The following is a 26,563-nucleotide window of genomic DNA, read 5'->3' as shown; positions in this document are numbered from 1 at the left end:
CAGGGATCTCTGACTTTAGTTGCCCTGCCTTTTCCCCTAGTGGGAATGTACCTCGACTGTACCCGAACGATTTCCTCTTTAAAGGCCGCCCATTGTTCCATTGCAGTTTTGCCTGCCAATCTTTGATTCCAATTTACCCGGGCCAAAACTGTTCTCATCCCACTGAAATTGGCCTTCCTCCAATTAAGTATTTTTACTCTAGATTGCTCCCTGTCCTTTTCCATAGCTAATCTAAACCTTATGATACTTTGATCACTGTTCCCTAAATGTTCCCCTACTGACACTTGCTCCACTTGACCCACCTCATTCCCCAGAACCAGATCCAGCAATGCCTCCTTCCTCATTGGTCTGGAAACATACTGACCAAGAAAGTTCTCCCCGAACACACTTCAGAAATTCTTCCCCCTCTCTGCCCTTTACACTATTACTATCCCAGTCTATATTAGGATAGCTGAAGTCCCCCATTATCACTACTCTATCGTTCTTGCATCTCTCTGTAATTTCTCTGCAAATTTGCTCCTCCATATCTTTCCCACTAGTTGGTGGCCTATACAATACACCTAGTAGTGTAATGGCACCTCTATTATTTCTCAACTCTAGCCATATAGATTCTGTCCTTGACCCCTCCAGGACATCCTCTCTCTCCAGCACTGTAACATTCTCCTTAACCAATACTGCCACACCACCTCCTATCTATCCTTCCCTATATTTCCTGAACACCTTATATCCAGGAATATTTAATACCCAATCCAGCCCTTTTTTGAGCCAGGTCTCCGTTATTGCCACAACATCATATTCCCATGTGGCTATTTGCACCTGCAGCTCACCAACCTTGTTTACTATGCTTCGTGCGTTCACATACATACACTGTAAACCTATCTTAGACCATCCTGTGTTCTCTCTTAGTCTGACCCCACCTCATACCTTACTATTTCTTGCTTTAGTGCAATCCTTTTCTCCCAATCCATTGTGCCCTTTGTTTCTCCTTTCTAATGTTACATCCTGGTGCCCATCCCCCTGCCAACTTAGTTTAAACCCTCCCCAACAGCACTAGCAAACATCCCCCTGAGAATATTGGTACCGGCTCTGTTGAGGTGCAACCCGTCTGGCCTGTACAGGTCCCACCTCCCCCAGAACTGGCTCCAATGCCCCAGGAATCTGAAGCCCTGCTTCCTGCACCATCTCTCCAGCCACGCATTCATCTACTCCATCCTCCTATTTCTATATTCACTTGCGCGTGGCACCGGGAGTAATCCAGAGACTACTACCTTTGTGGTCCTCCTTTTTAATCTCTTTCCTAGCTCTGTGAAATCTGCCTGCAGGACCTCATCCCTCTTTCTACCAATATCGTAGGTACTGATATGGACCACGACCTCTGGCTGTTCACCCTCCCCCCTCAGAATGTTCTGCAGCCGCTCAGTGACATCCTTAACCCTGACACCAGGGAGACAGCATACCATCTTGTAGTCACGCCTGCGGCCGCAGAAACGCCTGTCTACTCCCCTAACTATCGAATCCCCTACCACTATTGCTTTCCCTATCTTCCTCCTTCCCCACTGTACAGCTGAGCCACCCTTGGTACCATGGACTTGGCTCTGGCTGTACTCTCCAGAGGAACCATCGCCCTCACCAGTACTCAGAACAGAATACTAGTTAGAGAGCAAGATGCACTCGGGGAACTCCTGCACTACCTGCCTGGTCCTCCTCTTCCATCTGGCAGTCACCCATTCCCTCTCTGCCTGCGCACTCCTTAGCTGCGGGGTGACCACCTCCTGAAATATGCTATCCACGTAGCTCTCAGCCTCGCGGATGCACCGCAGTGACGCCAGCTGCTGCTCAAGCTCCTCCAGCTGATGACACTTCCTGCACACATGGTTGTCCAGGACTCAGGAAGCATCCTGGACTTCCCACATGGCACAGGATGTGCATTCCGCGGGACTGAGCTGCCCTGCCATGCCTTTATTTATTCGACTATTAACTATCTTTACAGAAACTTAAAACTAAGATGTATCTAATTCAAGTTATTAATATAATATATTATTAACAGTTACTAATTTAATGTAGTATTAACAGTTACTACTCTCCAAGCTCCTGCTTTATCCCTAACCAGCTATTTAACCCTGGCCCCTAACTTGAAGAGCCCCTCTCCGACCGCGCTCTTTAGCAGAACTTAGCAGAAATAAACTTAAAACTTAAAAAAAAAACACTCACCAGCTACTCCCCAATCAGCTCCTTCCCTTGTGCTGACGTCACTTTAGGTTTTTTACTCTGATGTCACTCTTTCAAATTCTGCCTGTGTTGAGTTGCTCTGCTCTCTTTATCCCCGCTCAGCTCTCAACCCGCTCCAGCTCAGGTCCGCTCCTTCTCCCCCCCCCACCCCAAATAGCTCAGGTCAATTGAAAATTTCAAAACTGAGATTGATAGATTTTTGTTAGGAAAGAGTATTAATGGTTACAGAACCAAGACGGGTAGATGGAGTTAAGATATAGATCAGTCATGATCAAATTGAATTAGAACAGGCTTGAGGGGCTGAATGGCCAACTCCTATTCCTATGTTCCTACTTGTCATGTGCATATTTGCCAATAGTTCAGATTTAAGGTGTGATCAGGAAGAATAACCTTTAAATAGTTTTATGAATATCATAGGGAACAGGTGAAAATTGCAAAGAAATATGTGTAAGAATTAAACAATAGATGTTATTAGTGTAGAATAATACTATGACTGGACCGACTCTGTCACAAACCAATAACCTTAAACTGCCTGAAGCCACGCCTACCAGCACTCCTCTCATTCTGAAACTAAAATCTCAATTCAAGACTCACATCTTGCTGGTTATTTTTGTAAATGAATGCCTCCAAATTTCAAAACGAAAGTAAAATATTGACAAAGCTTCCACTGCAATTCCGTGGGGCAGGGATGGACGTAGGGTCAAGTTAAGATCGAGCCATAAGGTGCATTGTACTGTACATCATTTTGACATTTAGCCGTCTGCCCTTCTGCTTAATTTGAGTGCTATTGTCCCAGGCTCACACTTCTTAATCTCATTAAAAGATCTGATAATATTAAAGACGTGAAGTCTCCTCTTCCTCACTGTCAGCGTAGTCAAAACAGCAGATCCAGAACAGATCGTTACCGAGAGAAAGAAAACCTCCGGGAAGTTGCCCACACACTTCAGCAACAACTTGCATTTATATAGTGCCTTGCATTTTAAAAACCACCCAAATCAAAAGTGGCTTCACCTTGATGTGAAAGTGGCTGTATAGTTGTACCCTTAATTTTCTGGAGTTGTCAACTTTTGTAGCTTTCCCAAGAGCTTTGAGATGGGAAGGCAGCAATTTCCTTCCCACTCCCACTCCCACACCCCACTTCTCCTTTAGGCAGTATGGCTGCAACTTAATGAGTTGCCTAGTTAGGGAACGATGCCTCTCGTAGGCCTTGTGATGAATCACCATAGCCCACTGCTGCAGCTGCTAATATTGTTAAAGCCACCAACTCGTTCAAGAAACATTCTGCTATTACAGCTGCTCCGCACCAACCTCTGTGCCAAGCTGCCTCATAATGATAGCTTTTATAATAAGGGAAGATTGTTTTGAAGACTTGTGGGGGTGGCAATTTGAATCAAAGCCATTTTGCTATCTCTAACAAATTTCAGCTGTTAGAACATAAGCAATTTCAAAAATACATTAATATTTTTGTGACATTTTTATTATAACCATGGTTCCATGTTTCTTTAGGTTCGAATATTAATAGACCTGTGCAACAGCACTAGGGGAATCTGCTTAACAGGTATGTTTCTGAAAAAATTCTTACTTTGCATGGAATATCAGAGCAGAAAATTGAAATATATTAAATGTGTTTACGATCTATGAGCTGCTCTTCAGTGTTATGAACCCTTCTCAAGAATTGTGTTGTATTTTGAAAATTTTTAGAAAATATGTTGACAGTAAAATCAGGATTCCTGAGTTGTCTGTGGGGCTTCTTATAGGACGAGACATAAATTGGTTGGTGTTATTGTGGAAGTCTTAATGGGGCAGCTGTGTGGGGGTGTCATAGCAACCTGCAAGATTGCATGTCTACATTATCATGATTTGGCTGATGTGAACTTTGATAGCCTGCTAACTCTAAAGAGCACTGACGCACTGAAGTGCTGATAAAGTCTACAGCGCATCATAGGGCAGGATTTTCATTGGGCCGTGAAGGCGGGATTGGAGGCATGTGGGGGGTTAAAATCCCAAAATCGGGGGGCACGAACCCATCCCGCCCCCAAACCGCCTTCATGCCAGTTTCAAAGGAGGCGGATACCCGACCTGTGCTGGGAGCCGCCTCCCCGAGGCGGGAAGGGGGTTAGTGCCAATTAACTGCCTGTTAACAGGTAGTTAACAGGCAGTTTTTAGCCTAATCCCTATTTTCATTGGTGAAATGTGGGATTCCCAACGGCTCCAAACCACGCCAAGTTAGCGAGGCGGGCCGTCAGGATGAAGGGCTTGGAGGGGTCGAGGTGTCCCGTGTTCAGGTGAGTGATGGATGCATGAGTGCAGAGGTAAGTGTGTTTGCTGTGTGTAAAGTGTTTAAAGAAGTTTTACTTACCTTTACAGGCTTCCTTCCTTCAGGTCTCGGGAGTCCCTCATCTCACCGGCAGAGAAAGAAGAATGGCCGCGATCTGTCAAAAATTGCAGCTTTCTGTTCCAGAGAGATCTCTAAATCATCCTGAGAGGAAGGAATTAACCTGGAGTACAGATTGTCAGTGTTTGACAGCTTCAAACAGCTGTGAAACGCTGATATTTCATCTGTCAAAAGGTCTTGACAGATGAAATATCAATCTGTGACGTCACCTGTTGCCGGGTGGCCCTTAATTGGCCTGCTGAGCCCACTGGGCGGGCTCAACAAGGTCAATCAAGTCAAAATCGCGTGGGTTGGCTAGAACTCGATGGAGGCGGGACTACAACCCCGAGAGTTGTAGTCCCGCCTCCTACCCATCTCCTCAGTGAAAATCCAGCCCATAGTATTTGTTTAAATCACTCATTTTATTAATGATCTTGGAAATCTTAATGCTTCCATGAATTTCTTGTTTGGAAGATAGAAGTTTCTGCTTCCACGCAAATGGACAGAGTTAGAGGCAATGGTGGCAGAAATGAAATTCCACTTTTACAATAAGAAACTTTGTGGGAAGTTTTACAAAGGGATCTTCACGGAAGTGGTTTAATGGGTTGGTCGCACATAGGATTTTATTTTTAACAAAGATTTTGATGAATTTGAAACTCTGCCATCTTTGATTTATTGGGGGTGAAATTCCTCAGAGCTGCTCCCGCTCCGCTGGCGGTACTTTGCCGGCTGTGTGGCGGGAACCCCACCTACACGTGTAAACAGGGTTTCTCCCGCACTTCCAGCGAAGTAACGCCGGCAGAGCAGGAGCAGCTCCGAGGAATTTCCTGGCCATTGTCTTAACCTTAGTCAGTAAGGTGAAGAGTAAGAAGGGCAGTGAATGGAGCAGCTTCTGCTTTCTGCAAAGGGTCGGTACTGGTAAGTACTTTTATATTACAAATAAGTGATAGGCAACGCCCCCCAAACACACACTCACATACACACAGATGCTCCCACACTCACACCCCATAACCAATATCCCTCTACTCTTTCGCTGAATCAGAAATTGATCCAGTTCCCTGTTGAATACTTCAGCTGAGGCAGTTTGTACTGTATTTGATTGTTTGCTCTAGTATTCCACTAGTTTACTCTAAGATGCTATTCCTTATACTAAGGGTATGCTATGGTATGCTTACATCAAATCCTGGTAATTAATATACACTTTAATCACTTTTTAATTAACTATGTCTAAATTTGCCTCTTCTCTAAATTGTACAAAACAGGCCCACCAGGACCAGCTGGACCAGCAGGTAATAATTATTAATAATTTACAGCAATATTATTCTTTAAAACATCCAAGAAATTTTGACTAGATTTTCTCACTAACTAGAGTTTAGACAAGTATATACATCTTTCATTGATATATCTCTTAAGGCCCTCCAGGTTCAGATGGATCACCTAGATTTAATGGCTCAGATGGACTTATTGGTCTTCCTGGGCCACCTGGAAAGGAAGGCAAACGAGCTCGAAAAGGTAGTGAATCTTTTAAGTGTCAGTAAGCATCAGTAGTTTATTACAGAATCAGTCTTCTCGTTCATTTGAAATGGATTAACTTCGCTGAGAAAAGGGTGGACAGAGGAATAACAGGGAACATTGTTTTAAACATTTGCCAACTATTATCACAAAGTGTAATTTTCAGCCTCATCTCTCCTAAATGACTTATTTGCCCATTCGGGGCTCTCTAACTGCTCTTGTATGCGAATAAGAAAGTTGCTGATGGGAAATGTCAGCCAAATCACGTGATCAGCAACAAAATTCAGACTCGTATTGTAATATTTGACAGCTAGGAGGCAATTTTAACTCTACTCGCTCAGCAGAAACCTGGCGGGTGGGCAGTTAAAATCACCCTGGCTCTTGGCAGTTCGAAAGCCGCCATGATCGCAACATCTGCAATTTTAACCTGCTCTCCTGAGCAGGCAGCAAGGACACCCGCCCAGAGCCAACAGGGTCCTTCTTTACACGTGCATGTTGCGGCTCGATTACATCATTAAGACCCGACTGAGATTTTAACTCAGGTCTGAGCGGGGAATCCACCTGGAGTTAAATTCGGGGCCAACCTTATTTGTTTTAGCAGTGTAATTGGTCAGGTGAGATATATCATGAGTTGGATGGTTAAGTTTAATAACCAGTCAAGCATTAGTCACTAAGGCATCAGTTGAGAGACTCTTGGATCTTGCAAGCATAAAACCTTATATTACTTATGCACGAGTGCTTGTGTTTTCATAACACAGTAATCAGCTGATTAGCATTTATATTAAAACAAACTTTCTTCTTCAAATCAAAGCTGCCCCTGGACCAAAAGGTGAACCTGGAGAGATGGGACCAAAAGGTGACAAAGGAGACACTGGTCCACCTGGTTCAGTTGGGTTACCAGGTCCAAAAGGTGAACCAGGACGGAAAGGCGATAAAGGTGAACCTTACAACGAGATTATTTTAGAAGGTAAACTATCAAGTTGTTTTTATATGGGCTTAAAGCTTTACTGCTAAATGTGAGATACCCAGTATCTATCTGCTAAAGAGTTATTCCCTTATATTTTGTAATAATATTTATGATAATGCCGAATGTATTTACAGAACTCACTTCTAGTTGGATCTGACCAAGTCAAGGTGTTTTAGAAAAATTATAGTAAAATATCACAGGCATGATTATGAACTACTGCCCTTCTCGTCTGAAAAACGAGTGGCCAACAATTGAAAACCATGAGGGGCTCCTTGGCCACTTCAATAACACCCGAGGCCAGCCTAATAAATGTCATTTTCAGGTACAAATGGACAGATGCCCGCTCCACCCCAGTTGTACCAGATATTGAGCAGACTCAGCAGAGCTCCATAAAGGGACAGCTGATGGCCGCTTACCAAAACGACCCAGCAAATTTTTTTTTTTTTAAAGGGTTTTTTTGGTGGGCAGAATTGCCGGCTCGGTGTGGGTGCTAGTCGATACCCAGAACTGGCCCTTGCTTGGCGCCCACAGTTCATCAGTGTCATGTCAGGCTTCAAAGTGACTTGGGCCTCATGCTGGCACCAATGGGTGGACAGAGCAGCCACTCCACCAACTTTGCACTCTTTTTGGGTGCTACTTGAAAAAGGTCCCCCGCACACCATAGAAAATTACTGTAATAGCTTAGAATTCAAGAATTCTTTACTGGGTAGATTTTATGAATTAGTGCTCCTGATGCAGATCTTTATTTGACAGGAGTATATATATATTATGAATTCAGGCACGGAGAAGCTTTGGTGCTGACTATACCAACATTTACAATAAATGTTGCATGAAGCTGTGCTCCGGCAGCACTAATTTGTAAAATCTACCTCTCTGAGACATTATTCTGCTTCAAAGATAACAGTATACTTTCATCTGTAAACTTTCAGAACTTATGAAGCACATCCACAAGTTATGTTATCAGCAGTGTGCAAAAACAGGAGTTGGATTATAAGGGCTGATTAGAAGTAGAAAATGTGTTAAAGCATTAGTGTGAAAGTCCGTGCCATTTTAACAAAGGTTAAATTAGTTAGTGTCTTTGTTAAAACAGAGGAATTTAAAGGAATGCATTAACATATTTGTTACTACTAATGCACAGTGTGATTTAAATCCCTGTAAAAGAAAGAACTTTGCATTTACATCAGACCTTTCACATTCTCAGGTCCCAAAGCGTTTCAGAGCCAACAGATTAATTCTGAAGTGTAGTCACTGTTGCCATGTAGGCAAATGCTGCAGCCAATTTGTGCACCAGGAATTTCCATGGGGTTCTCCACCGGGATATTGGTGAACCCACCAGCGAGAAGGCCTAAATGGCAAAAAGCAGCTGTTTACCCTGTTTCTCCAGGATTTCCACTGATGGTCAAAAGTTGCGGTGGAAGAATCCCATGGTAATTCTCCCCTTTTATATTTAAGTCTCATATTTTCAGCTCACTGACTTGTTAGTTTGTGGCATCCAATTATTATTATGATATTTACTCTATGCCAATTTTAACTTGGGCAAATTGATGTTAACGAGGTAGTAACTACTCCGAAATGGGGTCGGCAATCTTACTGCCTCATTTATATGCCTCTCTCAACACCAGCATTTTTAACGGGCCTGTCACTGGGCAGCAGATGTGCCCTTCTGTTTCAGGCAGTAGGCTGTTTTTAATATGCAAATCGGAGTCCGATGGCATGTATCGGACCCCGATTGCCATATTAGGACAGAGTGGGGTGGAGTGCACGCTCCAACCAGGTTTTCTGGTGGTACAGCCAAAGAGGACCAAGAAAGGTAAGTTTTAAATTATTTTTGCGGGAGTGCTTCTCTGGGCTCCACAAATTGGGGGCGATTTTAACTCTACTCACTCAGCAGAAACCTGGTGGGTGGGTGGTTAAAATCAGCCTGGCTCTTACCTGTCCGAAAGCTGCCATGATCCCAACATTTGCAATTTTAACCTGCTCTCCCGAAAAGGCGGAAAGGGCACGCAGCTGGAGCCAACAGGGTCCTTCTTTACATATGCATGTTGAAACCCAATGACATCATCGAGACGTGACTGTAATTTTAACTCGGGCCTGAGTGCGGAATCCACCTGGAGTTAAAATCGGGGCCAGCCTGTTGCCACCCCAGACTCCCCCACTTAACGATCGCCTAATATTGTGCTGGGCCGAATCTGACGAGTTGCATCGGGATTCCTGTTTGGGTTAGGCAGCTCGCTATTTATATTTAAATGAAGTTCGGGCCTCGAAATGGCTCTGTCCTCTTTGCTCCCAGCTCGGGCTGGTGAGTGGCTCACTCCGCTGGTCGGCCACCCAGATGAGACGTCAGCCATGGCTCAGTTGGTAGCACTCTCACCTCGGAGTCAGAAAGTTGTGGGTTCAAGTCCCACTCCAGAGACTTGAACACAAAAATCTAGGCTGACACTCCAGTCCAGTGCTGAGGGAGTGCTGTACTGTCGGAGGTGCCGCTTTCCAATGAGGCGTTGAACTGCTCTCTCAGGTGGATGTAAAAGATCCCTCGGCACCATTTCAATGAAGAGCAAGGGAGCTATCCTCGGTGTCCTGGCCAATATTTATCCCTCAACCAACACCACAAAAAACAAGTTTATCTGGTCATTATCACATTGCTGTTTGTGGGAGCTTGCTGTGCACAAATTGGCTGCTGCGTTTCCTACAGTGACTACACTTCAAAAGCACTTCAATTGGCTGTAAATCGCTTTGGGACGTCCTGAGGTTGTGAAAGGCGCTGTATAAATGCAAGTCTTTCTTTTTCTTTTATTGAATATCTGCCCCTATGTGTGAGTGCACCTACTCACAACTCAGGCTGAAATAAAATATTGCGTAGATTCAGTAGTGCAGTTCCATTAAAAACTCTACTGACAGTAAACACCAATAAATAAATGCACATATCCAGTAAACGGTTTGTGGTTTTCATTTGTTTAAGTTAATATTGTATTTTTGTAGTCATTATTTTCTTTCAGTTAAGCTAGATCGTCAGGGAACCGTTACTGAACAGATTTACATGTTTAAATACAATTTTGTTTTCATTCAGGTCAGAGAGGTCCTCCAGGTGCACAAGGGCCACCAGGGTCTCCAGGTCCAGCTGGTCCCCCTGGCCCACCGGGTTCCAGAGGAAAGTCCCGAAATCAACACAACACAGTCAATTACGGTAATGTATCTTTAAATTCAAACCCGCTATAGAAATGTAGCTCTTGCTATTTGATAAGGAAGACTTTCTCAGACTGAGCCTCACTATTGTGTTTAAATTTAGATGAAGCTCCAAATGACGACACTTTAATCGGAAGAACATCTGCACAAAAGACACTGAGTTCCTTTTCGAAGAAATCTGGTACAATTTTATACCGTTTGTGTCTTAATTTTGGTATTGAATTGTGGTATTATTGCATTAATACTCAAGCAATATCCTTCAATAGGACGCATCATAAAATCAGTGGATGGCCCTTATAATGTGACAAAGATAGAAAACACATTTGGAGCATGGATGAAGGACCCTGCATTGAAGAATAATGAACAAATTTGGGTTGTTGAGCACTTTTCAGGTTGGTTATAGATATGCTTTCATATGTTTCCATTTCATTCAGTAAAATATAAGACTCAGACACCTCAAACTGCTCTACATTTCCCTCTTACTAAAATATCTGATAGAATTAAATATGTGCTTCATTGAGAAGTTGAGCATACGCAGGTCAATTCTAGGATAAGACCTAAATTCTTGATTGGCCCTGGCTAAGTTCCACTCTCAATGATTGTACAAAGTCCATTATTGCTGTCAAATAAGAACATATGAAAATAAGGACAGGAAAAGACCAACTGGTCCATCGAGCCTGTCTCAAATTTTCAAAATGCAACCGAGCATCATTACCTCCAGTATTCCCTCACGCCAGTAATCAGGTTATCTCGTAAAATCTACATAAAACCCCTGAGCCAATCCAGGACAATTCCTCTCTGACCCCAACGGTGATCAAAACAAGTTCAGGAGATCAGTGACCATGAGGTACTAACACAACGTCCCTCCTGCCTTTTGTATGCAGCAGTATTAGTCACAGCAAGGAACGTGTCCTGCTCCTTTATGAACTGTTGTATTGGTTCAGTAGTACCACTTTAAAACAGTAAAGCAATCTTATTTTTGTGTCTACAATCTTGGAGCTCATCTCTGTTCTGTCTCTATATCTTAGTAACCAAAACTGAACACAAAACTCATCTTTCAATTTTGACTTGCTTGTGACTTTGTTACCTGCGTTTTGGTTTTGTCTGCAGTTTACTTCCGAGCCTTACTGTGACCAAACTGCCTTGCTGATATTCTTATGAAGGTTTGTTATCGATTCTTAAATTTTGTTTACAGGACTGACCGTTAAAGAATATGAAAATTTAGAAGCGCTTAAGAGTGGGAGCAACTTCAAGACTATAACATTGGCATATTTCTTTCATGGCTGTGGTCATGCAGTTTATAATGGTTCAATTTATTATCACAAAGGAGGGTCTGATAATATTATAAAGTAAGTATATTATTTTGTAGTTTTATAGAAGAGTAATAATGGGTATAAGCTGATCAGTAATGATCTTCATTGGTAGAACTGTTATGCTGTTGTCAAGCCTTCTTTGTTGGCTGCAGCTAGTGAAATTCCTCTAAAGGTGAGAATCTGCAGATTGTCATCATAGCCTCTATGTTCTGACTCGGATAACAAAACCATGGCTCTGTCTGCTCTCAGGTGGACATAAAAGATTCCATAGCACTATTTCGAAGAGGAGCAGGGGAGTTATCCCCGGTGTCCTGGCCAATATTTATCCCTCAATCAACATCACTAAAAAAAAATTATCGGATCATTATCACATAGCTGTTTGCAAATTAGCTGGCGCCTTTCCTGCATTACAACAGTGACTACACTTCAAAAGTACTTCATTAGCTGTAAAAGCACTTTAGGATGTCCTGAGGTTATGAAAGGCGCTAGATAAATGCAAGTCTTTTTTCATTGCTGCTTGTTTGAAATTCATGTTACCACTAAAAGTGGCATTGTTGCTGGTTACTACCAGTCGGAAAATCATATATTGATGGGACTTGCTTTCTCTCATATTCATCCACATAACATTTGTAATTCATTGCAAGTGAAATGATAGGGGATAGTTCTGAGACATGATAAAGACTACGAATAAAACCCTAAAACTGGCTTCCAAACTTCTGTTGAATCAACCTGTAAAAGTTATACCCCACAAATGTCATAAGACAGCTTCAACTCAGGACATTTCCTGCAGTTAGATTCACATAGGAACTGTATTAAGCCAGAAAAGTGAATGGGATTTTATCGGCTTGGAAATTGTGGTCGGAGGTTTGCCACAGGCAAACGCCTCCGAACCGCAAGAAAACTCCACCCTTACTTGCTGCCTCTGGAGCTTCGGACTCTTGCGGTCCTGGGCCTGCAGGTGTACACCTGTGTAAAGGTCCACGCATCCCAGGAGCACACGCGGTTCGCAAGTGTCCCTGGGATCACGTGGGCCAGGCCAACCAGTGACAAAGGGGGATTCCTATTATACTTATGGGGATTCCATTTACGTACAGAATCTCCATAAGCATAATAGAAATCACCTAAAAAGTACAATTTCACAACAAAAAATCATCACTGGTTCAAAATTAATATCATTTAATTAAACATTTAAAATAAAAATTTAATTTTTTGCAAAATAAATGTAAACATTTTTAAATGGGACAAAAATAACCTAAACTAATTTTAAATGTAAGTGAATGTTTAAATCATTAAAAATATTTTAACCCTTACGCTGGTAAAAGGCCTCGGGGTAATATTTTCTAGGACGGTTCGGGAGGATTTAAACTAATTTGGCAGGGGGATGGGAACCTAGGTAGTGGAAAAGAGGGAAGTCATATGAAGTCAGAAATAGATGGTAGAAAGGTGAGAAGCAATAAGCAAAGGAGAGAAACACAAAGGGCCAAACTAATTCATAATGAGAGTGTGAAAAAAGCAAGCCTGAAGGCTTTATATCTTAATGCTAGAAGCATTAGGAACAAGGTGGATGAATTAGTTGTGGAAATAGAGGTAAACAAGTATGATTTGATTGGGATTACAGAAACGTGGCTGCAGGGTGGGCAAGGCTGGGAACTTAACATCCAGGGATATACAATATTTAGGAAGGATCGGCAAAAAGGTAGGGGAGGTGGGGTAGCATTGCTGGTAAAGGAGGGGATTAATGCAATGGAAAGGAAGGATATTAACTCGGATGAAACGGAATCTGTATGGGTAGAAATGAGAAATAGCAAGGGGAGAAAAACGTTAGTGGGTGTGATATATAGGCCTCCAAATAGTAATATGGAGGTGAGGGAAGGCATAAAAAGGGAAATTAGAGAAGCGTGCGATAAGAGCACAGCTGTCATCATGGGTGACTTTAATTTACATATTGATTGGACTACCCAAATTAGTAAAAATTCTGAGGAGGAGGAATTCCTGGAATGTTTTCGGGACGGTTATCTGGACCAATATGTCGAGGAGCCGACTCGAGATCAGGCCATTTTAGACTGGGTATTGTGCAATGAGAAGGGACTTATCACCAATCTTCTTGTACGAGGCCCCTTGGGTCAGAGCGATCATAATATGATCGAGCTCTCAGTCGAGATGGAGAGTGAGGAAACTGAATCAGAGACTAAGGTCCAGAACTTAAATAAAGGGAATTACGAGGGTATGAGACGGGAATTGGGTAAGATTGATTGGGTGGTGTTTCTGGGGGGATTGACAGTGGATAGACAATGGCAAGCATTCAAAGATAGAATGGAAGAATTCCAGAACATGTTTATACCGGTTTGGCATAAAAATAAACCTAAAAAGGTGACTCAACCGTGGATAACGAGGGAAATTAGGGACAGCATAAAATCAAAAAAAAGGGCATATCAACTGGCAAAAAAAAGCACCAGACCGGAAGATTGGGGGCAGTACAGGATACAGCAGAAGAGGACAAAGGGATTAATCAGGAAGGGGAAAATAGAATACGAAAGTAAACTTGCAGCAAACATAAAGACAGACTGCAAAAGCTTTTATCGGTATATCAGGAGGAAAAGACTGGTAAAATCCCAAGTCGGTCCCCTGCAGTCCGATTCGGGAGAATATATAATGGAGAATAAGGAAATGGCAGACCAATTAAACTCATACTTTGGTTCTGTATTCACAAAGGAGGACACAAATAACCTCCCAGGAATATCGGCAAACATAGGGACTAATGAGAGGGAGGAGCTGACAGAAATTAGTATCTCTAGGGATATGGTGTTGGGTAAGTTGAGGGGACTGAAGGCCGACAAATCCCCGGGGCCTGATAAACTACATCCTAGGGTACTTAAGGAGGTGGCCCTGGAGATAGCAGATGCTCTAAGGATCATCTTCCGGAACTCCATTGACTCGGGAACAGTACCCGTGGATTGGAGGGTAGCTAATGTTACCCCAATATTTAAAAAGGGGGGTAGAGAGAAAGCAGGGAATTATAGACCAGTAAGCCTTACATCGGTTGTGGGCAAAATGCTAGAGTCCATTATTAAGGATAAAATAGCGGAGCACTTGACAAATGGGGAAAGGATCGGACAGAGTCAACATGGATTTACAAAGGGTAAATCGTGTTTGACTAATCTGCTGGAATTTTTTGAGGAAGTAACTGGTGAAATAGATGGGGGAGAGCCAGTGGATGTGGTGTACCTTGACTTCCAGAAAGCCTTCGATAAGGTTCCACACAAAAGATTATCATGCAAAATTAAGGCTCATGGGATTGGGGGCAAAGTATTAACGTGGATAGAGAACTGGCTGGCGGATAGAAAACAGAGAGTTGGAATAAACGGCTCGTTTTCAGAGTGGCAGGCAGTGACCAGCGGGGTGCCGCAAGGATCTGTCCTGGGACCCCAGCTGTTCACAATATATATAAATGATCTGGATCAGGGAATTGGATGCAATATTTCCAAATTCGCTGACGACACTAAACTAGGAGGAGGGGTGGGCTCTGATGAGGATGTCAGGAGGCTACAGTGCGATTTGGACAGGTTGGGGGAATGGGCGGATACGTGGCAGATGCACTATAATGTGGATAAATGCGAGGTTATCCACTTTGGGGGTAAAAACAGGAGGGTAGATTATTATCTAAATGGCAATAGATTGGGAGATGGGGAAGTGCAGAGGGACCTGGGTGTTCTTGTGCACCAGTCACTGAAGGAGAGCATGCAGGTGCAACAGGCGATTAAGAAGGCAAATGGTATGTTGGCCTTCATATCAAGGGGGTTCGAGTATAGGAATAGGGATACCTTACTACAGCTGTACAAGGTGCTGGTGAGACCGCATCTGGAGTATTGTGTACAGTTTTGGTCGCCCCATCTGCGGAAGGATGTTCTTGCCATGGAAAGAGTGCAACGGCGATTCACCAGGCTGATACCTGGAATGGCGGGAATGACCTACGAAGAGAGATTAAATAGTTTGGGCTTGTACTCACTGGAGTTTAGAAGATTGAGAGGGGATCTCATCGAAACATATAAAATTATGGCAGGCCTGGACAGGCTGAATTCAGAGAGAATGTTTCCAATGGCCAGGGAGCACAGAACCAGGGGCCACAGTCTAAAAATAGCGGGCAAATCATTTAAAACAGAGATGAGGAAGAATTTCTTCACTCAAAGAGTGGTGAGCCTGTGGAATTCCCTGCCACAGAGGGCTGTGAAGGCTAATTCAATAAATATTTTCAAGAGAGAATTGGATATATTTCTGAAGGCTAAGGGGATTAAGGGTTACGGAGAAAAGGCGGGGACGGGGTACTGAACTGGTAAGATCAGCTATGATCTCAGACGAGGATCAGCCATGATCTCATTGAATGGCGGAGCAGGCTCGAAGGGCCGAATGGCCTACTCCTGTTCCTATCTCTATGTTACTATAAGGGTTTGGTGGGTATTCGCTGGGCAGTTGGGCAAATAGCCCAAACCCTGCGCCAGCGAAAGTCAATTCCCAGCAGATGTGTGCGGTCAAGCAGAAACCCGGAACTTGTGGCCAGTTACGATGGTGTACGCTGTGCAGTCATAGGCCCCGTAAAATCCCTGCCATCATTTCTGTAAAGAAGCAGTAGTTCATCTCATTATGACAAGAGACTTTCTAGGTGGATTATTGGAAAGAATCGACATAGCATCTACTTTTTCCTACCTAAATGAGATGTAGTCCCTAGCATCGTTGATAGCAAAAGTGGCTTGGTTTTCTCCTGTGTGGATATGTGGATCCTCCTCACATATGTTCTCTATATATATTTATCTGACCTGACAGTAGTTTAGAGAATGTAACCTTGGCTACAGCCATGACTACCTGTAAACTTAAAAAAAAATGTAGCCAATAGTTTCCAATCTGTTGCTCCACATTAACTGTGTGTGTAGTCAGTGGTTCACAGGCTACAAATGTGTCCATCTTCTAGTGTTGAGAAAACTCGGGGTGATTTTGCCAATAGGGAGCTTTTGGAGGTGGGACTCCCACTTGTCGGATTTCAGTCCCGCCTCCATCGACTTCTGGCCAACCCACGCTATTTTCCCTTGATTGACCTCGTTAAGCCCACCCAGTGGGCTTAGCAGGCCAATTAAGGGAAAGCCGTTGCAGAGAACGTCTGTTTGACAGATGAATTGTCATCGTTTGACAGCTCTGCAAAGCTGTCAGTGACATTCTCTGTAGTTTGATGAGTTCTTGAGTTCAAGACCTCATCAAACCTCTTTCTTTTGTAGAAATGAGATGGTTGTTGCACTGGAGAATGCAACGGCCATCTGGCATCTCTACCGCGAAGGTGCGAAGCTCTCCGCATATCCACCGATTGAAGCCTGCAGGAAGAAACAAAAAGGTAAGTACACTTTTTCTAACACTTTCCACTTACCTCAGATACTCCTCTCCATACTTGCACCCATCACTTACCTTCACAGCACACCCCTCCGAGCCTCAGTGACCCTGGCGGGGTTTGGAGCCTTTGAGAAGCCCGCACTTGTGTGGGCAAAATGGTGATAAGCCTAGTTTCTGCCTGTTAACTGGCAGTTAAGTGGCTATAATCTCATCCCGCCTCCAAGGAGACGGGACCCGGCGCGGAACGGCTACCCGCCTCCTGGCAAGATGGCACGGAGGTGGGTTGGCCACCCACCCCCAAATTCTGCCATTTTCCCAGCAGTCCCGCCTCCCCAGGGCTGGCAAATCGCGCCCTCGGTGTCCATTTTAATGTTGTGGACCATGGTAAAAGGTCTCACAAGCCTTGTCCTATCTTCACATGGCATCTACACACACACTACCAAGAGCAGTAACAGTGATCAGTGGCCTGCTTTTCCCCATCCCATCCAAGGGTTGTTAATGAAAATTACAGCCTAACCTAGCACCTTCCAGGTCTGCATGGCTCAGTACCACATCATGTTTCACATCATGTTTCACATTTACCCATGAAGTCAGAGACATATCTATTTCTGAAATCCAACCATTTTGTTCAAGTTACTGCGGTGGAATGGGATGAGGTCTTTGCTCTGTAGTGTTGGTTAAGGCTATCATTATATGATTTTACTGTACCTGCAACAGTTATGACAGGTTTACAGGAGTCATAATTTTTTGTTCAGATTTCAATACTTGGAGATGGAAGGGTGGAAAGAAAGACAGAACCGAGCAAGCTCATTAATCCCATCACATCGCACCTCCCATCACATTACAGGAAGCATTCACAATGATCCTGTAAAATGCATGCCCAGTCTAATCTGTTAAGCAGGAGGCTGCGTGGAACAGCGGGGCTGGAGAAGAAACAATTTACAGAAAAAAAGTAGATTTTAGAAAATTACAGCAAAGCACAAAAATGTACTAATTTTTTGTCGCATTTGTTTTAGATTTCCACTTGATGGGAAACAGCTCCAGCGCATGAAAATGGAAAATGCTCTGCACAACAATCGCAATTATCTCTTCCAAAATGCAAAGACATATTTTGATTTAACTGCAGACAAAAGTGGACTTTGGGTAATCTATGCCTCTAGTCATGATGAAAACATCATTGTTGGCCAAATTGAAATCAATGACAAATCATTTTCGATTGTTCAGACTATTAACACCACATACCCCAAATCAAAGGCCGGCAATGCATTCATTGCACGTGGGATTCTCTACCTCACAGATACTAAGGACTCCAAAATAGTTTTTGCGCTTGATTTGTTGAAAGAGAAACAACTTGATGTAAGTTTTGATTTAAGATCATCAAATGATACGCTTACAATGCTATCCTATAATCCACATGATTGTCAATTATATACATGGGAAAATGGCTACTTAAAGGAATATGGTCTACATTTCTTACCAGCTGAATAAATGCAAATGATTTTATAATAGAGCAATTATTCATGCATGTGTAACTGGTACAACTACTAATTTTTAATGTTCATAAGGTAAAATGAATTTTTCTCTAATGCAATATTGCCAAATGTTTTTTTTAATTTTTTGACATTATATTTGCACAGAACATATCTAACATTTTAAATAGTACATGCACCTTCTATAATACATTGCATTGTATTTTAATTCATTGTATAATGTTTTCCTTTCCATTTAGGATTTGAGATCTAGTTGGTGTCAAACTGGTTCATATGTAAATTTTAACAGCAAAATAGATATAGGTTACATTTATACTGTAGTTTAAGTGTCGCTGTGAAGTAGCTGCCACTTTGCAGTGACACTAAAGCAACTCTGGGTTCAGGTCTTGTCTGACTCTGGAGAGGAATGGTGACAGACCTCTGCACCCCCCACCCCACCCCGTGAAGACAGTTTCACATCCCATGGAGAATAACTCCTGTACAGTGTTGAATCTGATTTATAAAGTGCTCATGGGGCTCCTTTGACCACCTCCACATTTTTTTAATTCCCTAGACCTGAGTGCGGACACTCTCGCCCACACTCAGACTGGTGGCTACAGTATAAATGAACCCATACATAAATACCAAACATTCTACCTACACCTAAAGAAACTCCGTGTACACAATCTTTGGAGTAAATAGTAGCTGTGTAATCATACATGCACATTACACAAATGTATATATAAAAGATACACACACATCTATAGTAAACATAATGAAATTGTATGCACAGTACAAATTTATAGCATATTTAAATCTTTCCTATGAGACGTAATTGCAGTCATTTCTCAAAATTGCACAATTATACAAAAATTGCCATGCCAGGTTTAAATACTGAACATTTAAGCAGATAGTATCGCAGATGGAATTCAGTGATAATGGACATTGTTAAATGCATCAGTGGTTAATAAAATGGAAACAGTTATATTAACTGAATTTTGAACTGCTTAACATTCTAGCTATATGGTGTGGTTTATTTAGTAAGGAGTAATACATTTTAGTTATTCGATACTTATATAAGAACTTTGATTGCCTTTGAATTTGTTTGTCTTTTAATACTCCTGTGAAGCACCTTGGGATGTTTTACTACGTTAAAGGCGCTATATAAATACAAATTGTTTGTTGTTATTGAAATGGCAATATATTGGTATATGTAAAGTAGACGTGGTAACATTGGATCATTCTTAAACTTATCTTGATGATAATATTTATTTATAAGAGATTACAACTGCACCGTTAGCTTTTCGCAACATGGGAAACTGCAAAGCCAGCATTACAGCACAGTAGATGTGCATGATTGCAATAGGACACGCAAAAATCCCGCTGTGTGCCGAGCAGTTGGGACATCTGGACTAATAGCATCTTCATTTTACAGTTACCCATGGAGTCCATGAAAGTTTTTTTGTACATACATTAAAGTTGGGTCCTTTGGCCTGGATTTTTAGTTGTGTAATGACAGGTGTCATAAGAACAGGGCCTAGTCATGAAATTGTTAGTGTTGGACAAGAACACAAAAGGCCCAGGGAACCCGTGCTGAGCTGGCAGATGGCAAGTGCCGAAAATGTCTATTGGCAGTTTTATTTAAAAGCAGTGCCACTAATGGCAGATATGCTGTTCTCCCGCCTTTTGACAGCATTCAGATTTAAAGCTGATTATTCCACAGATCCCACAGCTTTGGAGACTTACATTTTTGTGGGTCCCACAAACGACAGTAGGATTTTCACTAACATCTTTTAATGGTAAGATTTTTATCCAGGAGTTACAATACTAACAGAGAGAGAGGAGACTGTCACTAGAGTGCCGTTCTCCTGGGACTATATCTCTCAATTTTGAACTCTCATGGATTAACACTACTTTCCAACAATACAACAAAGATAATGCAGCAGACAATAAGCTACACACATTAAAAATAATTTATTCGACTTACAAAGGTAAGATTGTGATGCACAACTATTCTTTTAGATACAGTTTCAAGCGCAGGATGTAAAGTCCATATCTTGCTCAGTCCACAAAGAAATGCAATGAATTTGTTACAGATCACAGACACTATATATGAACAGAAGACAACTTCACAGACAACATGTCAAAATACTGACTGAAGGTCCTCAGATTTTACTTACCATATTTGTTAGCAACATGTACATACAGGAAACATAAAAATACAATAAATTACACCGTATATTACAGGCAAAATAGCAGACAATACACAGCTCTTGAATATAAGTTATGTTAATTCACAGATCAAAATAACTTAATTGGTCATAATATTACATAAAGTGTTGGGCCAATTAAGCCAGATGTTCATCTAAGGAAATGCAATCTTTTACACATCAATAGGATTCTTCTTTTTTTAAATACCAATGTTTTCATAGCTTCCTTTTAATTAGAATGCAATGGATAAACTAACAATAATACTAATTCAGAATGAACATAAACAAAAACAAATCTGGTTCCTTTGACTTTCAAGTAGAGATATACAATGCCATCATTACTCTGTGTTACACTTTATAATGTAAAGGCAAATCGTTTATAATAGAAGTACAACAGTCTCAGAAGGTTTAAGAACACTGTGCAAAAAAGACATAAAACAGTTATGTTTCAATAGCTTTAAATTGTTGAGTGATCAAATTAAAAGTTCAGAAATATCTATAAATTAAACTGTACATCTTAATGACTGTGGTTCCCATTTTTGCAAACTTTTTTTTTGCATTGCAGCTTTCAGATAAGACCATCTACCTGCTTCAGTGTCAACACTGAAAATTTCCTCTGAGAAGAAAAAATAAAATAATGAATTCAAATTCTATAAATCAATTTACGCCATCATTACATACAGGATTTCCCATTACAGTGCTGATGGATTTTAGCCATGGGCACATATTTTTAATGTCCATACACTTACAGTACACCAAAATATTCTGCATTGTGTTCACAGAGCATTACCAACAACCTGCAACTGCATTGCTTTTTAAAGTAATAATTCAGTACATGCATCTCTGTCCTATGGGTTAATATATGGAATTCTTCAAGTCTTTATACCACAAAGCCACACTATACTTCTTCAAATGACTTTCTTATGCTTTATATATATTTCAAATCTGACCAGATCCACTGCTAATAGAAAACTTCTGCAGAAAGCTGAACCTTGGGTCCCTTCTCACTCAAACACAAAGCATTCTCTAGCAGCTCATGTATCCCCACAGCATATGTGGGATACCCATGTTTTAGAATAACCAGAAACCAGAACAAGCGAGCCCAGTAAACTACAAGATGTCGAATATTCCGGCAGAGGTATTAAAATAGTCTGGCAAAACTCGTGTCTTCAGAGTTCCATCTGCTCCACAAGAAAAGATGCGGTTGGCTGGCTGGATCTCCAGCTGCACAACTCCTGCACCAATGTTTCGAAAGATCGACTGTTTGGCATGTTCATTTGTAAATGAATGAATTAATCCATGACCAGTTAACCTCCACACCTGCAAAGCAAAGAGATGTAATGTCAGGAAAACGACTTGATGAAAACACTAATAATACTCCGAAGTTCATAAGCCAATTAATGTTAGTTCGAAATCATTGAAAATGTCCATTTATTCAAGATGTCAGTTTTCCAGTTATTTAAAAGTTGGCAAAAAAAGTTATTTATGATACTGTTCTTACATTGGACATGTCACATAATGGGGGGAAAGACTGCTACCTAGGGTTAAAATTTTAGGTTACTGGATTGCCTTTTTAAATTGTCAGGCATTTAATACATGTTACACAAATTGCTCAATGACATGCACCAACAGTGAGTGGGTTTTGAGACATTATCAGATGTACCCACAAGTGCTTTGGGGACAGGGGGAGGGGGGGTTGGTGGGAGGAGATAGAGAGAAAATGGCTCAAGATCTGGACAGTGAAGGAGAGAGATGACTATGCAGGGTAATAATTGGAGGGAACAGAGAACAGTGCCAATTGCCAAGTTCACAATTGGGTTACAAGATAGAGAGAGGAGAACAGGCAGTATTGTGGCAATGAGACGGGAGAAAAAAGTGGTGCAACAAGGCTCATTGTTGGGCCTGAAAATGGGTGGTATCATTGGGAGACAACAAGAGGTCACCATTTTATTTTCCTTCACAATCATTCTGTGACCGCACTCTCCAAGCTCGAATCTCAAGCAATCCTTGGACAAAAGCAGTGTCAGATCGCATCACATTACATCAATCTTATAACTTTGCATCTAGAATGATAACTATGCAAAGAAACAACTAACTATTAAAACACTGATGGTATACACTACTTTGAACTGTCAATTATTCTTTTTACATAAGACTGGTACCAGCAGTTTATAAAAAATAAACCACTCTTATCACAGCCAATCTAATTTTAGGAGGTGCAAATCCAGAGCACAAGCTGCTCGCATTTGCTCACGAACCTGGAATTAAAAAAAAAAAAATCTGATCCAATGGTTCTATAAGAATGGTCAGTGCATGACGCTGAAATAGACACCGCTGCAGTAAAATGCTGTGATTCCAATTTTGTCTTAAGAAACATTACTGGGGCGAGTAAAGCAGCTTCGCTAAGTATCTGGACAGACTATAACTGACCAGGAAACATCTGACGCTGACAATTGATAAGTCACAGTGTGGGCATTATGGGTCTAACGCACAGTCCTACATTTTTGGAATTTTATAGCCATGACTTTTAAATAGTATGCAGCTCAAATACAAAACACAGCGGCCCTGAAAATCTAGAAGCTGCGATCCCAGTGGTAACACTAGTATCGCACCCACTGGTGCCCTCCAGTGCTGACCTCATCAGACGCACAGGCAAATTCTAGACTTGTATAATTGACCTGCAGTGGCCCCTATTCAGTTGATTTTTTTCTGCAGGGTGAGCTTAGAAATAAAATGGACGTAAACGATTTTAGTAATCTAGATCAGTACATTAAAAACGTGGTTGATGTTAGATTTCAGTGGGTAGAGCCCAGAAGCTCAGGATTGAGGCAGTCTCGAACAGAACTTTTTGCCTGAAGCCTTACCTTCATATTCCCCTCTGCTGAACCTGTAATGAAATAATCTTCTGTGGAGTCCAAAGCAAGGGCCTTAATAGCAGAATCGTGTGCCTGAAATGTGTGTAGCAACTGCCTCTGCCTTATGTCAAAAATGCAGACAAAGCCTTTCCTGCCTCCAGAGATCAGAAGTTGCTGCTTTGGTGCATACTGAAGCACCGTGGCACCATTGTCGTGGCAGACAAAACCTAAGGAGATTAAAAGAGGAAAAAGAAAAACCCTCAGTCTCAAAATTTATGGCTAGCATAACAAAGTACCTGCATGCAAACATAATTGTGAAAAATAAAAACTGTAGCAAGTTTTATTTTAGATTATACCACTCATAAGTGACCTGCTCTTTGGTATTTACCAATTTTCTGTTCAACATCTTGCTAGGAATTACACAACAGCAGGCAAACAGGGTGGCAGATATCAGGAATTCAGCAAAGTGGGGAAGGGGTGAGAAAATCAAACCTGTGTCCTATATTCCATGGTGCTTTGCATCCAGAAATTAAACTAATACGACAAACACTTTTTATAGGACTACTTCTACAAATCACTCAGCATTCAAAGATATTTTTTTTCGAATCCAGGTCTGTACAATATGGGGCTTCTCACTCACTCTTCTCCAGCACTCCCCTGACTTCTTTGCTGCTACCCCTCCTCCTCCAGCTCCATAGGCAGCCCTGCCAGACCACCCATGACTGCAGTAAAATTGTTTTGAAAAACAGCCAAAAACAGTCGAAGGCCAGCAAAAATCCCTTCTCAGAAGTCAGAATTAAGTTTTATGTCAGAAAACAGGCCAAAAGTGTCCAGAGGTTAATCAGCAGCCTAAAAGGGCAAACCAGCAACTAACCTCAATGTAGTGAATGAGCCCTTTAAATTGCGCTATTGAAGGGTCCTTCCTGCCCTGTTAGCTCCAAGAAGTTTGTCACGCGGCAAGTCAGGCGCTGGGACTGATCAATATCACAATGGTCCTACAACAAGCGTAGGACCCTTATTTAAATATTTTATTCATCGTTTTAGGGAAAGCGAATCCTAGGTGCAGCCATAAGTCTGCAGACAAGTGACGGAGCAGTCCAGCAAAGACCCCATCTAGGGTGATGCTGCATAAGTTGTTTCTGAAATGGCGGCCTTTGCGCCACTCCAAGGTACCATTCCCATAAATCAGTATTACAGCATGCCTGTGTACATTAACGGTTAAGTGTGCCAGAGCCCCCATAAACGGCTAGTGCCATTTTGGTGGGTGTGACCAATCAGGTAACAGTGGCTCTTGGTCACCCTGGTATGCCTTCTTTCCTCCAGTACCAGATGAAGCTTTGATTGGGCTGCTTCTAAAGAGCTTCTTCTTCTTATCGTGTCCACGGACAGTCTATACATAGCCCAGCCAGACACATTTTTGCGCCTTGTTGTTGAATTCGGCAAGATCTGCAACAGTGCAGGGTTCCTCGAACGATGGGCATTGCAGGAGATGTTGCATAGTCTGTGCCTCAGTTCCACATTCACAAGTTGTCGGGCTGGTTGAATATCCCCATTTGCTTAGTGACACCTTTGAGCAACCTTCACCGGTCCCAAGTCTGTTAAGGCACTTCCAGGTTGCCCAGTTGCAATTAGCTCCTGGGGGAAGGCTTTCATCAGGTAAAATTTCCATCGCTGGGGGTTGTTCAAGACTGGCGAGCCGGTCTTTCCACAAGGCGATGCGGGCTTCAGATGAGGTTGATTGTAATGGAACAACACTGTTCATGAAGCTCTTCCTTGACTTTAGGCGGCTGGGTGTAGGTGTGTGACAATGCAGAGAGAGCTAACCGGCATAATGATTAGTTAAGCATTCACATATTATAGTGATATCATCAGGAGTCTGCTAGTGAAGCTAGAGCAGCCTCCACCAGCATGACATCTGCCAAAGTGCGGTAATTTCACCTCTATCTGCAGAGGCAGGTGCTGGTGAGCATGGACCAGCTCTCTGGCAACCTGACCTGCCTGGCATTGCTCTTCTGCTCATAGGGTTCCTACTAGGAAATCCTTTGGCACCATTAAAAGGGAGCTGGAGACAAAAAATAATTAGGAACAGCTGGCTCAAAGGGTCATGAAAGCCAAATTTCCAGCAAGGGAAAAGACAAACACAAGTTCCAGAAAAGGTCAAAAAACACATTTTGAAATTTGTACTCTTTAAATGGCATCTCGCCTGAAGGCCCATCCCCAGCAATTCTGGATAATAGGCCTTGAATTCCTTCAGGGATATAGGATCCTCCCACCAGCAGATGGAGAAGACTTTCATCGCATCCAGTCTGGGTGGGATCTAAACCCTGGTTCCAGAGGTGAGGCGCCAAAGATTAAACCTGTGCACCACTTAAGTCCTTAAAAGTTTTTTTTATTAGAATACAAAGGATCAAAGAATATCAGACTAGCTATGCCTTCTGCCTGTAGCTCAATGACAATGTTTGTATTGTTTGTATACACAGAGTAAATTTGTATTTACTGACAGAAGTCAAAATAAAGTAACCTTTTTAAAAGAAAATGCTTTGCACTAATTCTCAAAAAAGGAAGAGTTAATTTCATAGGGTATTATTACTATAATGTAAAAATATGCAATATAATCAGACATTTTTATCACCAACAAGAATTCTATTAAGAGACAAACAGTGATCTTACCATGCACAAGACTGTTGTGTGGGGAAATTAGTGTGTCCCATAGACAAACATTTCTGGAAAGAAAAGCAGAAAATGCCAGTTAGTATACAATCCAACATTCTCAACATCATGCTAAAATTCAGTACAGGGTAGTTCCAGCCTTACAGGGAAGACAGATGTAGGTAAACAACTTCCCAGAGATTTCCAGTCAATATAGGGGCACATTATTCATTGATTGATCACTGGGCAGTGAAGTCTTCTTCTCTCCCACCACCCTATAGCACCTTGGCTGTGAACTCCATGCCAGGCCCGCTCTATTCTTGCTGCTGAAGGCTCCTTGTGTCACAAACTCCACTGTTGTTTCTATCATGCTTCAGAGAATAATGGAGGGCAGGGGAAAGCGTATCTCCTACACTGTGCAAAAAAACA

The 26,563-nt window shown here is 42.1% G+C and overlaps 2 protein-coding genes across 7 annotated transcripts in view; one reads left to right on the top strand and one right to left on the bottom strand.

The window, feature by feature from the left end:
• The window catches only part of gldn (gliomedin), a 252,817-nt gene extending 233,132 nt beyond the window's left edge, over nucleotides 1–19,685 (top strand). For all 4 annotated transcript variants that reach the window (XM_085968628.1, XM_085968629.1, XM_085968630.1 and 1 more), the window contains 9 exons: nucleotides 3,736–3,787; nucleotides 5,866–5,892; nucleotides 6,017–6,115; nucleotides 6,927–7,082; nucleotides 10,150–10,266; nucleotides 10,369–10,446; nucleotides 10,532–10,657; nucleotides 11,461–11,614; nucleotides 17,968–19,685. In XM_085968628.1, coding sequence (XP_085824754.1) covers nucleotides 3,736–3,787; nucleotides 5,866–5,892; nucleotides 6,017–6,115; nucleotides 6,927–7,082; nucleotides 10,150–10,266; nucleotides 10,369–10,446; nucleotides 10,532–10,657; nucleotides 11,461–11,614; nucleotides 17,968–18,439 — 1,281 coding nt within the window. In that variant the 3' untranslated portion in view covers nucleotides 18,440–19,685. The remainder of the gene's footprint in view (nucleotides 1–3,735; nucleotides 3,788–5,865; nucleotides 5,893–6,016; nucleotides 6,116–6,926; nucleotides 7,083–10,149; nucleotides 10,267–10,368; nucleotides 10,447–10,531; nucleotides 10,658–11,460; nucleotides 11,615–17,967) is intronic.
• A 690-nt stretch (nucleotides 19,686–20,375) lies between these two features.
• Nucleotides 20,376–26,563, bottom strand: part of dmxl2 (Dmx-like 2) — a 131,884-nt gene continuing 125,696 nt past the window's right edge. For all 3 annotated transcript variants that reach the window (XM_085968627.1, XM_085968624.1, XM_085968626.1), the window contains 3 exons: nucleotides 26,156–26,208; nucleotides 23,495–23,712; nucleotides 20,376–21,950 (listed from right to left, as the gene is read on the bottom strand). In XM_085968627.1, coding sequence (XP_085824753.1) covers nucleotides 21,741–21,950; nucleotides 23,495–23,712; nucleotides 26,156–26,208 — 481 coding nt within the window. In that variant the 3' untranslated portion in view covers nucleotides 20,376–21,740. The remainder of the gene's footprint in view (nucleotides 21,951–23,494; nucleotides 23,713–26,155; nucleotides 26,209–26,563) is intronic.

Source organism: Somniosus microcephalus, chromosome 27, assembly GCF_052327205.1.
Source record: "Somniosus microcephalus isolate GS21.2 chromosome 27, FLI_Smic_1.0, whole genome shotgun sequence".
Lineage (NCBI taxonomy): Eukaryota > Metazoa > Chordata > Chondrichthyes > Squaliformes > Somniosidae > Somniosus > Somniosus microcephalus.
This window is presented reverse-complemented; position numbering and strand designations above follow the sequence as displayed.